This window comes from Rhamphochromis sp. 'chilingali' (genome assembly GCF_963969265.1).
Source record: "Rhamphochromis sp. 'chilingali' genome assembly, chromosome: 8".
NCBI classification, from domain to species: domain Eukaryota; kingdom Metazoa; phylum Chordata; class Actinopteri; order Cichliformes; family Cichlidae; genus Rhamphochromis; species Rhamphochromis sp. 'chilingali'.
This window is the reverse complement of record NC_137935.1, coordinates 39,282,310-39,295,897: the sequence shown is the minus strand read 5'-3', so window position 1 is coordinate 39,295,897 and position 13,588 is coordinate 39,282,310. Positions and strand designations below refer to the sequence as shown.

Here is a 13,588-nt window from a genome sequence, read left to right as displayed (position 1 = left end):
GCAAAGAAACAGAAAGAGCAATTTCAGCAAATCTCTGACTATGAACTTTTTATTGATGTTCAACAGCAGGCAGAACAGACATTAACACGGAGAGCTGGCATCTTGCTGGCTTACCTCTAAAGCAGGAGTTAACAGTGATTTTGTTTTTATTCTTAAAAGAATCACAGCATCACAGACAGGTTTGTATTTTCAATATCTACCAGAGTGAATACTGAAGAATTAAACTCAAAGTGTAGCTAAACGTGTAACAGAAAGGAGATGCAACAATAACAGAAGAAAAACAAATATCAGTGAAATATCATGGAGCGTGAAACATCTGCATTGCTGTGATTAGTCCGTGTGGCTGTCCCGGGATCGGCACAGCGCCATCTACCCGCTGAGCTTCATCGCAGGAACCTCTGCAAACAACAGATGACAAAGCTGTCAGCAGTGGGACAGTTTTAACTGTTCACATGAGCATGTGTGGATGTCCACAAAGGCAGTGGGGTGGACTAAAACAAAGGAGGCTATTTAGCCATGGGGAGTGAAGCATGCTGGGTAATTAAAGGGAGGGTAGACGAGCAGGCATTACCGGTATGTGGTTAGATCTCCTGCACAACACCACACATTGTGTCCAAGAGACAAAGCTATTGTTGTGTCCAGTGTACAAGCCTGTGGACGGTGGGTGTATGGGGGGCACGAGTACCGAGATTCATTCGGGAAAACGCAATTATTTACAAAGTTGTAACCACACAAATAATGCCCTAGAAGGGGATGACATATGTCTGCAGTGCTGTGCAAAATATTACTGTGCAAAAGTAGAAGAACATGTGACACCGGCGCGCAGACGACCTGATTTTCAGTCCTGCTCTTGTGTAATTTGCATCACCTCAGCCTTTTCTCCTCATTTACCTTAAGAATGACTTTACAACCTCCGTCCACTGGAACCACTGGATTTATTCCAATTTATTAAGATCATGACTTTCAGACACACTTTATCTTTTCTTTTTTTGTTTACAGGACACGTTACTCACCAAGCTGAAATACACCAGTTGTTTTTTGGCTGGAAGCCCTTCTGGGGATTACCTTCCTGGTGCAAAAATACTATTTTATGCCTTTAAAACTGCGTTATCTTTGTAGACTCAACTAAAGTAACAGGAACAAATGTGGTCCTAAAGATATCATGTAATATTGGTTCTTTGATAAGCCATCAGTTATATGTAGACAATACTGTTTGATTCCTTGACTTCGGTGCCTTTTATACACTTGAATGATTCATAGGTCGCTGGTACGTGGCTTAAAACTATCAGGTACAAGGACTGGAACAAAAATGAGTGAAAAATGCTGAGAGACCTTCAGAAAGCCTGAATTTCTGCTCAAGACCACTTTAAAAATACTTTAGAGTACTTTAATCTATGGAAAAACAGAGTGAGTTAAATATTACCACTGAATTTATCACTTTGTGAATAACAGCAAACTAATTTTGAGAGAAATCTTTCAGGATGTCTAAAAGATGATGACAACATGTGGACATGAGAGCAGCATCACAGCAGAGACATCCAGATACTCTTCTAATACAAGATTGTTTGGTCACTTGGTTACATGTGCACAGTTTGCAATGACAGTAGATGACACTTGATCTCCCTACATCACTCATGATTAAATATAACACTAAATAACAAAATGTTCCTGGTCTAGGCTTATATATGGGGACACACACTTCACTTCCACAAGCATCACATTTCTGTAGGGTGGCTGTAGCACAGGTGGTAGAGCAGGTCATCTACTGATCGGAAGGTTGGTGGTTTGAGTCCTGGCTTCCCCGAGTCTGCATGCCAAATATCCTTGGGCAAGATATTAACCCCAAATTGCTCTCCGATGCATCCATTGGAGTATGGATGTGTGTGAATGCTACTTAGAAAGCACTTAGAACAATGTGCTTGTGTGAATGGGTGAATGCAAAATTTGTGTAAAGCGCTTTGAGTGCTCAGAAGAGTAGAAAAGCTCTATATAAGAACCAGTCCACGTCTTCTTTCGTTTGTTTTCAATTCAGTGGAATTCAGTTTTACTTATACAGGACCAAATCACAACAACAGTCACCTCAAGACGCTTTATGTTGTAATGTAGACCCTACAATATTACAGAGAAACCCAACAAGACCAGGTTTCCTCCAGAAGGTTTGCCAATTACCTGTGAAGCCCACAAGAACTTTGCCTACTCGTGTCTTGCTTTGCTGTGTAATTAAATTGTCCTTAACGTTCCAGCGAATAGGTTTATGCTACAAACCTATCACCTGTGCGTCCAAACTGTAAATGAATCACACATGAGCGAAGCCGCTGCTCCCGCACTGACTGTAACGCAGTCAGTTCTGCTTTTACTCTTATGTTGTTTTGCGGGTCACAAGGTTTAAAACTACTTATAAACACACACACACACACACACACACACACACACACACACACACACACACACAGTAACTCCACCAGAGTGCCTATTGCCGGTCCACTTTTGCCGGTCCAAGCCCGGGTAAAGGAGCAGGGTTGGGATTGTGACATTAAAAAAAAACAAAAAAAACCAACAACAATAATTGCTAAAAGAAATTTAATTTGTAGTTCTAAATAAATTCTAAATGCATTTAGGATGTTTTTAGCTCACTTTATGTCTCTTCCACGATGTTATTTTGTTCTCCAACAACGTAGGTTACAATTACATTAGACGTCATTTAGCGACTTCTAGCGACTTTTAAGACGGCCAATAGCGACTTTCCTTACTGAGGAGTTGGCAACACTGTGTGGCACATTAGTATATGTGAGGGGGCAAACTCCTCAAGATGGGCGGTGACCATGGTGGCCATTTAGAAGTCGGCCATCTTGGATACAACTTTTGTTTTTTCAATAGGAAGAGGGTCATGTGACACATCAAACTTATTGGTAATGTCACAAGAACAACAATGGTGTGCTTGGTTTCAACGTAACTTTATTCTTTCGTGAGTTATTTACAAGTTTCTCTTTGTTCACAGCCATTGACATGTCAAAGGTTAACACGTGAGGAGCGGATCGAAATCGTGTTGATATCTGGTGAACGCAGTAACCGGGTCATTGCAGCAGATTTCAATGCAGACCCCCTACGAGACCACCCATCTCCCATGCTACAGTTAGCAAACTGCTTGCTAAGTTTCATGAAACTGGTTCAGTGTTGGATTTGCCAAAATGTGGACGCAAGAAAACTGTCACTAATGAAGAAACATCAGTGGCTGTCCTAGCTTCATTCAGCAAGAGCCCACAGCGTAGCACTCGCCGCACGTCACTGGAGAGTGGCATTAGTCGAACATCCCTTCGGCGGATATTAGCTACTCACAAATGGCACCCTTACAAACTCCAGCTACTGCAGCATCTCAACGAGGATGACCCAGATCAGTGCACAGAATTTGCAGATGGGCAAAACAAAACTTGGAACAGGACCCTCAGTTCACGCAGAAGATTTTGTTCAGTGATGAGGCAAACTTTTATGTGAATGGTGAAGTTAACAAACAAAACCACCGCTATTGGTCTGACACTAACCCACATCGGATGGATCCCTCCAAGACTGTTGGAACAACAAAAGTGATGGTTTGGTGTGGTATATGGGGCACAATGATAGTGGGTCCATTCTTCATCAATGGAAACCTCAAGGCCACTGGATATTTGAAATTGCTAGATGATGATGTGTTTCCCTCTTTATGCACTGAAGCTGGCACGTTCCCTGAGTTTTTCCAGCAAGATGGTGCATCACCACATTATGGGTGCCAGGTCCGAGCATTCCTAGATGAACAGTTTCCTGGAAAGTGGATTGGTCATCGTGGGCCAGTTGAATGGCCCCCAAATTCTCCCTATCTGACCCCCTTAGACTTTTATCTTTGGGGTCATCTGAAGGAAATTGTCTATGATGTGAAGATACGAGATGTGCAGCACCTGAAACTACGGATACTGGATGCCTGTGCTGGCATTTCTCCTGCGGTGTTGCTATCAGTGTGTGAAGAGTGGGAGAAGAGGGTTGCACTGACAATCCAACACAATGGGCAGCACATTGAACACATTTTATAAGTGGTCAGAAACTTGTAAATAACTCATGAAAGAATAAAGTTACGTTGAAACCAAGCACACCATTGTTGTTCTTGTGACATTACCAATAAGTTTGATGTGTCACATGGCCCTCTTCCTATTGAAAAAACAGAAGTTGTATCCAAGATGGCCGACTTCTAAATGGCCACCATGGTCACCACCCATCTTGAGGAGTTTGCCCCCTCACATATACTATTGTGCCACAAACAGGACTTTAATATCACCAACCATGTTATTACGGTGTATCCATATAAATGGCCCACCCTGCACATGAAAAGAGAAACAAATTAAGTTTGAGTGAAAATGTACATTTTTTGCACTCTCTGGTTAACTGACTCAGTGACTCAAAAAACCTGATTCACTTTGGTGAGTGACTCATTAAAACTCGATTCAGTAAAAAGAATCGAATTTACCATCACTACAGCCTAGTGTGTCCTTAACATGGGTGAGCCAAGTGTAGGGATGCAAATAGATAAGAATGTAACAATTCAGATTACTGATATCACTTATCAATATGATTCCTTATCAACTCCCTTATCAGTTCTCACTGGCTCCATTTTGAGAGTCACTGCTACCACTAAGCAGCATATCAAAGAAATTATTTTCCATGCAAATTAACTGCATGCTGGCTAACTTAGTGTTAGCATGCTGTCTGTGCAGATGCTTGCAAAGAGCCGCAGTTGTGCTAGCAATATAATACAGTTGTTTCTGTCCTGGATGCAGTTTACACTTTACCATCACGCTCTCATCCATACTTGTTATTAATCTCTGTCTCTCCTCCACAGCATGTCTTTATCCTGTCATCATTCTCTCACCCCAACCAATCACAGCAGATGGCCCCGCCCCTCCCTGAGCCTGGTTCTGCCGGAGGTTTCTTCCTGTTAAAAGGGAGTCAAAGGAGCTTGCAAAGAAAAGCGTCTGGACTTCTTTAAGTTACTTGAAGACGTTTCACCTCTCATCCGAGAAGCTTCTTCAGTTCTAAGGTCAAATGGTGGAGAGTCCCAGATATAAACCTAGTGGGAGTTTCCCCCCACAGAGGGACAAAGGACCCCCTGATGATCCTCTAATCGCCTGAGCCAAGGTGGGAAACTGGGTGTGTGTCCCAATCAGCCAGAGTTTCGGGTGAGCTCATTGTGAAACCTGGCCCCACCTTATCATGCGAATTCCTGAGGTCAGATGGCCCAGGATGTGAGTGGGCGTTAAGGCGTCTGGGAAGGATCTCAAAACTGGATTATAGATGGCAGAGAGTTGGTGTAAAAGTCAGCAAAGAGGCACAGAAAAGAAGACCAGACACCAGCGAGGGAGGATAAGAAGGACAGACGCAACAACATTGTCATCCCCTATGTAGCCGGTGTATCAGAGAAACTCAGGAGAGTTTTCTCCAAGCATGACATCCCGGTGCATTTCAGACCCAGCAACACGCTCAGACAGAAACTGGTTCACCCGAAAGACAAAACGCCAAAACACAGACTTAACAATGTGGTGTATGCTGTACAGTGCAGCGAGGAATGCTCAGACCTCTACATTGGAGAGACCAAACAGCCACTTCACAAGCGCATGGCACAACACAGAAGAGCCACCTCCACAGGACAAGACTCAGCAGTCCATCTGCATCTAAAGGTCAAAGGTCACTCTTTCGAGGATGCCAATGTTCACATTTTGGACAGAGAGGACAGATGGTTTGAAAGAGGAGTGAAAGAAGCATCTATGTCCACTGTGAGCGACCATCTTTGAACAGAGGCGGGGGTTTACGACACCAACTCTCTGCCATCTATAATCCAGTTTTGAGATCCTTCCCAGACGCCTTAACGCCCACTCACATCCTGGGCCATCTGACCTCAGGAATTCGCATGATAAGGTGGGGCCAGGTTTCACAATGAGCACACCCGAAACTCTGGCTGATTGGGACCCACGCCCAGTTTCCCACCTTGGCTCAGGCGATTAGAGGATCATCAGGGGGTCCTTTTGTCCCTCTGTGGGGGGAAACTCCCACTAGGTTTATATCTGGGACTCTCCACCATTTGACCTTAGAACTGAAGAAGCTTCTCGGATGAGAGGTGAAACGTCTTCAAGCAACTTAAAGAAGTCCAGACGCTTTTCTTTGCAAGCTCCTTTGACTACGATGACCTGGATGACTGAGAACCTTCACAGACATACTGTTAAAAGGGAGTTTTTCCTTCCCATTGTCGTCAAAGTGCTGCTCATAGGGGGTCATATGATTGTTGGGTTTTTCTCTGTATGCATTATTGTAGGGTCTACCTCACAATATAAAGCACCTTGAGGCGACTGTTGTTGTGATTTGGAGCTGTATAAATAAAACTGATTGAACTGAATTGAATGTGCATCATGCACATAAGGATGAACTACTGGAACCAAGTCTTCCCATCTTCCCATCCCTAATCAACACATTTGTTTTTTTAATTGTTGTTGTTGCCGTTGGACCATTTAAATGTAACATTACCAGCGTATTTATAACGTGGTTAGAGGGGCCCCATCTAAGACATTTGGTTTGGCACAAACCGGTTGTGACAACACCTTGGCAAAACTCCAGCTAAACAGAACTCTGGCCAATACTAAACACTGTTTAAAGATATTAAAAATTAAATATGACACTTTAATTTTAAACTACTGATTTTAGCCATCACGTAACAAGCAAAGCAAGGATCTATGAATAGCCATCACAGGGACAGTTAGACAGCTAGCTGTAGCTTAGCTATGCAGCTTGTATCGGTTGCTTCACGTCAAATTTAACTTTACTGATACTCATGTTATTCTGCCATGTTAAAATATTCCCTGAAAAACCCGCCATTTGAATGGGAGTATTTGTTGCTTTAAATACCTGATATATTGTAAATTCCTGGTGGTGCAAAGGCACTGAATCACTTTAACCTGCATATGTGGCTGGAACGATAAACAGTGTTCACTGGCAATGATTAGAAAGTGATCCTTAGCCATGAAGTAAGTACCACGATAGAATGATGCCTGATTTTAATGCAGAGGCCCTGAAGGTTGTTGACGTGTCACCCTGATTTTGAGCATTGTCCCGTGTGCACAGAGATTTCTTGAGAATGTTTTGATATTATTATGACGGAGATCAAAAGTGAAAGTTGCCTCACTAATATGCTTTTTTTCAATGAACCTATTAGTTGCAAAATGTTTCTCTAGATGTTTTTTGCATCACTTTTACTTCTAGTTTTGAAACAAAATTTGATGCTGCGATCAAACTCAAAATGACCCTTTTTGCTACACTTTCTCGATTTAAACACTGGATGTGTTTTTTGTCCTATTGTAAATAAAATGTGGGTTCATGACATTTGCTAATCATTGCATTTGCTTTCTTACGCATGTAGATGGACATTTACAGCTTTTTGGAATTAGGCTTGTACATATTGTTGTAGAAGACGTGACATAGTAGTCCGAGAGACCTTTGAGTAGGTCTCATCGTTGTTTTGGTTGATGCTAGCTCACATAACATATAATACTAAACCATAAGGGTTGTTGCCATTGTACATTGCACTTTTTTTGATGATAATTTGGGCTGTTTTCTCTGGGCTTTGTGTGTGTGTTGTTTGTTTTTGTCTCTCTGTATGGACAGACTGCAAATCAGTTTCCCAATGGAGACAATAAAGTTACCATTGACCACACAGCGTGCAAGATAGCTAACAGCACACAAACATTAACATTGGAATACTGGCTAATAGGAGCAGTTTTATGAGGCTAATAGGAGCAGTTTTATGAGGCTAATAGGAGCAGTTTTATGAGGCTAATAGGAGCAGTTTTATGAGGCTAATAGGAGCAGTTTTATGAGGCTAGGCAGAGCTTCTTTACCTGCACCACAAACGATGCCACGCCCACAAACATAGCCAGCAGCATCATGCGACGCAGCCTGCCCAAATTGATCTGCTTGAGCAGAAAGAACCGAGCCCAGCCCAGTTTCTTGGCAGTGTGTGGGGGGTAACGCATGCTGTTGACTCCTTCCATCTTCAGCTGTTTGATTAGGCAGCTGCGCATGTGGCTCAGCTGGTCAAAGCCGTAGCGACCGTGGTAGCATCCCATACCACTGTGACCTTAGAACGGAAAAAGAACAAGTCAGCATCAAGATGAAAAACCAGTAAGTCTGATGGAGGGTTTGACAGGCATCCACTCACCAACTCCTCCAAAGGGCAGCGAGCTGACAGTGAAGTGAACCAGACAGTCATTAGCCAGCAGAGCTCCACTGGATGTCTCAGCTATTACTCTTTTGATCAGCTGTGGATCACACAGGAGGAGTGAAGGGAGGAGATTTAAAGAGATCTAAATAACAGGAAATGACGTCTGCAGGTGATGCGCTGTACCTTGTTCTCATTGGAGAAGACATAGATGACCAGCGGCTTCTCTCTCTCGTTAATAAACTGGATGGCCTCATCCACACCACTCACTGTGATGATGGGCAGCAGTGGCCCGAAGATCTCCTCCTTCATCACTTTGGATTCGCCTGTAACGTTCTTCAGCACAGTGGGAGCTGCACACAGACGACAGGGTCAGAGGGCAATGACCAATACACCGCACATACAGAGCTTTGGAACAGAGGCTTTAACCATCATGTGCATGACATTAGAGAAACACAAAATACAAAGATGGTTCCACTTTACAACCAGTTGGCTTAAAACAACATTTTGAGGGATACCAGCTGGCTCCATCATACCACTTACATACATACCTATATAGCACTGGGATTCATCAGAGTCTCCACCAACAACAACTGTGCTGCCCTCCATGAGAGCCATGATTCTCTTAAAATGCCGCTTGTTGATGATTCGTCCGTAGTCCTCAAAAGTCTTTGGATCATCTGTGTAAAACTCCTGCATTGTGTCAAAGGAAGATCATTTAAGAATAAAAGAAGCATTAAAGTGCAAAAGTCTTCAGCCACCACTCATTTCTTTATATAGTGCAAACCAACCTTGATGCAGTTCTTGATCTCCTCCTGTACTCTGCTCTGGATGGAGGGTTCACACAGGACGTAGTCCGGAGCGATACACGTCTGTCCACAGTTGACAAACTTTCCCCACGTGATGCGACTGTGGGAAAAAGAAAACACTTGATGTTTGGAAACTCAGCTGTGTTTTTTAAAGTTTCTCCTTTGTTCTACAGAGATGACCGACCGGCACGCAACAGTGATGTCACAGTTCTTGTCGATGTAGCAGGGGCTCTTCCCTCCCAGCTCCAGGGTGACTGGGGTGAGGTTGCGAGCCGCAGCTTCCATCACCAGTTTGCCTACTGTGCTGCTGCCCGTGTAGAAAATGTGGTCAAATCTCTGCCTGAGCAGCTCCTGGGTTTCTGGCACTCCACCGGTCACTACCGGGTACAGGTCCTGTGGAAAGGGCGTCAAGTCACTGGAACTCCTAGCATGCTTACACTACATGTACGAGAAAGGTAATCCAACAGCGAAGGAGCCTCACCTTGTCCAGATACCGAGGGAGGAGCTCCTCCATGACCTTAGCAGAGTGACAGCAGACCTCAGATGGTTTTATTACAGCTGCATTACCTGAGAGACCGAACAGACACAGTGGCATGGATGACGGCACGCTTTAAGAACCGACTGAGCAGAAGATGCAGTATTCATTCGCAGGACAACTGGTTTTATTTCTCACACTTTACTGGTTAAAGTTGGACAGTGAATCATTGATTCCAGTCTACAACAGCAGCAGAGTCCTTCCCCCATTTCTTTTTAATTAAGGCTTAGCATGAAGGTATTTAAATCTATTCTAAAAATGCTGAACTATCCCTTAAAAGGGGATCCATCATACTCATTTCTAGCTCATCTTCTAAAACAGGTTAAGCTCCTTTTCACCTTCTTTTAAGCCGAGGTGGATCGAGCTTCTGCGCTCCAAGCCAAGGCTTTGTGTCTGACAGGAGCACATAGGGCTACTGTACAGAGCCTGGAGTGGAAAAACAGAAACCGAGTGTGTGGAGACTGAGCATGTGGTTCACAAGGATTACCTGTGCACGAACTGATCTTGGGCCATGATTACTAGTAGTATACAACACTGTAACAGTATAAGTAAGAAAAGGACAATAGGTTCACTTTAAACAGTCCTTCCTTTGTGATTAATATCTCTAAGGCTGATTTGCCTACCCTGCTCTCTGTGATAATGTGCAAAGTGTCAGTGCACTAGAATTTGTGCAAAAGGAGGTTTTGATATGCCAACAAAGGTTGCACATGTGCTATAGACTATGCACCTAAAAGAATACTGGTAAATAAATACACATGGGTATATATGGTACCGGCAGCAATAGCTCCGACCAGCGGCTGCAGGGTGACAGCCCAGGGATAGTTCCAAGCACCAATGATGAGGACCACTCCAAGGGGCTCGGGATGCACGAAGACCTCATCCGATACAGTGAGGAGGCTCTTCTCCACTGGCCGAGGAGCTGCCCACTCGGCTAGCTTCTCGATAGCGAGCTTGATCTCACCCTCCACTCCCAGTGTCTCAAATAGCTCCGTCCCATGTTCACTCTGAAAGCAGGGGCAAAATCCAGTGTTGGACAGTTTGCAAACCAAACTGCTTCCTGGATGATCTGCAGCTGGTCTCCACAATATTCAATATGACACCAACACAAATAGTGACATCATTTCCATAGAAAGTAGAGCTTCAGGCACACAAAGTAAGAAATAGCAGTCAGATTATTGCCGTGAAGAAAATGAGAGCATGTCCCTTTGATTTCTTTTAATATGACACTTGCTTGAGAACTTATCTGGTGTCTAAACTGCTGTGAACATACAGACGTATACTAAGTATACAAGAACGGGTCCTGCCAGAACATTTGTTTTAGTATTAACACTTTCCAGCCACATGTTTCATTTTCTCCACAGGGAACTTACATGTCACACTGTCACAGCCACCCCTCTCTCTCTCTTCTTGTAAATATTTTATACTTTTTACTTCTATAATGTTTCTGTAACACAAATTAATGTGTCATGATCGTGGCCCTACTAAGGTTAGGTTACTTATTGTTGTTTCATGTTAATTTTTGTGTCATAATCAGAACCATGAGTAAGAAAGGTGCTCTCAACATGCTCCACAGCACTCCTAGTGGGCTACTAAAGTGGGCCTAGTTAATCAGCCAGCTGGCGTATCCTCGGCTCACCATTAGCCCCTGATTACTCTGAGCATCTGCCAGTCTGCTCAGGTCAGGTGCAAGGGTCTATGTGGATGTCCATGTGTCATTCTTTAAACTGCATGGACTCATCCTCAGAGACTTTATATTACAATGTAGCAACTGCGCCCCAGGCAACAGACTTGAAGCTAACGTCAAAGACGTCAGGACTGAATCTCTAGCTGTCCATGTACGCAGCAGTATCAATGATTTAGACCCACACATCTGGTAAAGGGCTGATTACTATAGGGGTGCTGCCCTCCTCCACATTGGACTCTTCTCCACACACTTCGTGGACTAAATAACACTCCCTTCCAGTACTTGCACTATTCTGTATTGCACTGTTTGACTCCGTCTGTGTATTGTCTTTATTTATTCTCATGCTTTTCTATTCCTATTCTATTTCTATTCAAGTACAATATTGCTGTACTTATTCTTAGTTTATCTTGTTTCTGTATAGTTGGATTTTTATCATTTTTATCTCTACAGTTTGCACCTTTGATCCAGGAGGACAATATTTCGTCCCACTGTACACTGGACTGTATATTGTTGGGTTCACTTGTCTGTACAAGCATCTGAGAGAGAAAGGGTGGGAGAGCAGGTGAGAGCTGTACCTGAGGTGTTTGGTGTTGTCCAAGACTGTGCTCACATGCTTTAAATATTTATAAGCCGTTAATAATAAGAATAACTGATGGTGTTCATTCACAGGTTTACAGACGACGCTAATGTACCATGTGCTGTTAACAGTGATACTGTCACCTTGCTGAGGTCCTTCTTGACAGCCTCTGCTATGTCCTTCCGTCTCTCTGTAACGAAGCGGAGCAGGTTCCTCAGCTGGTGGATCCTGCTTTCCAGAGGTTTGGTTTTTCCCGTCTGGAAGGACTTCCTGGCCCGCTGCACGGCCAGTTGTTGTCGGGACATCCTTCACAGAAAGCTACAGCACGTCAGTATTATACTCGACTCTCTCTGTCTGCTAACGAAAGGCTACGTTTTCCCCGAAGATAAGCACTGAAGATAACCTTATAGAGACCGTAGCCTAAACGCCCACGTTTCTGACATTTGTCACATGTGAAACGTCAACAACACCCTAAAGCAGGGGTGCTCAATACGTCGATCGCGATCGACCAGTCGATCGCAAAGGTAGTATTGGTAGATCGCATGGCATTAAAAAAATAGATGCCAGCCTATCATCCATCCCGTCACTTGATTGATACAGGGAAGCCAGTCAGATGACATCAGATTTTTTTCTGACGCTTAGGTCGCTGCGCATGCGCAAACAGCGGCGCGAAGTGTAGTAAAACTGACAAGCTAGTCAGCGAGTTAACTCCAATTTTTAGCTCTCGGTTTTTTCTCTTAAACCTGGCCGTCAGCAGCTACTGTCCGGACTATGCATCCCTGGCTGATTCAATTCAGTGCAAGTCATCAGAGTAAACTCAGGTAATGACAAAAAATTTACATAGTTAATTGTGTTGTGAAATATTGGATATTGCGGTTATGCATGTATATACATTGTAGATATAAAGAATCCTCAATATATTTATAAATAAGTATATGTTTTGGATTTTTGTAGTGGGTAGATCATTTTGACTTGGTCATTTTATAAGTAGCTCACATGCAGAAAAAGTGTGAGCACCCCTGCCCTAAAGCAAAGCGTGAAGTGTACGGTACTGGGAATGAACATGATGCTATCATTACTGCTAATAACGATGAAAGGTTATATAACCTTGTTCGCTATGAGCAGCTTTCCCTGAGCGTTAGCTGTATAATCAGTGTTTGAGAGCCATTGTGATCCAAGAATGTATTCAGTACTGCATAAAACTCCACGGTGCACAAATTGTTGGTGGAGCTCCAGCTCGGATTAGCCTGGCTGCTAAAACAGTGTTTATGTGTAGCTAACATGTTAGCGGCTAAGCAGCGTTAATAACTTGTGAACATCTGAAGACCGGCTAAGCGAGTAAGTTTTACCTTAAAAAGTCCCTATTCCACTCCAGCTGGTTCCAGTATTAACCTCCAACTGGACACAATCTGTTAAAACAAGCCCAGGAATGACGACGGCAGCAAATGGACGGTATGCATGACAATCAAGGAAAACACCAATCAGCACAAGAGACGTCTAACTAAGCACCGCCTACCACCACAACAACAGGCTGCTTTTAAAGGTAAGAAGATTCAAGATAAGATAAGATAAGATACCTTTATTAGTCCCACAAGGGGAAATTTCATGTTAAGGCTGCGGACCTGTTGCACGCAATGGCGGCGCTATCTTACCCGGGACATTTCACAGTAGTGATGGTAAAATCGATTCTTTTTACTGTATCGAGTTTTAATGAGTCACTCACCAAGATGAATCGAATTTTGTGAGTCATTTGAGT

At 43.5% G+C, this 13,588-nt stretch overlaps 1 protein-coding gene across 1 annotated transcript; it reads right to left on the bottom strand.

Annotated features, from left to right (window-relative positions):
* Nucleotides 1-354: 354 nt before the first annotated feature.
* Nucleotides 355-13,305, bottom strand: LOC308401505 (aldehyde dehydrogenase family 3 member A2-like). Its single transcript, XM_080889738.1, has 11 exons — nt 13,182-13,305; nt 11,976-12,138; nt 10,344-10,575; nt 9,518-9,603; nt 9,221-9,429; nt 9,019-9,136; nt 8,779-8,920; nt 8,414-8,580; nt 8,228-8,327; nt 7,908-8,146; nt 355-398 (listed from the first exon to the last, which is right to left on the bottom strand). The coding sequence occupies exons 2-11, from the start codon at nt 12,135-12,137 to the stop codon at nt 384-386; spliced, it is 1,470 nt and encodes a 489-aa protein (XP_080745864.1). The 5' UTR covers nt 12,138; nt 13,182-13,305; the 3' UTR covers nt 355-383.
* Nucleotides 13,306-13,588: the final 283 nt, after the last annotated feature.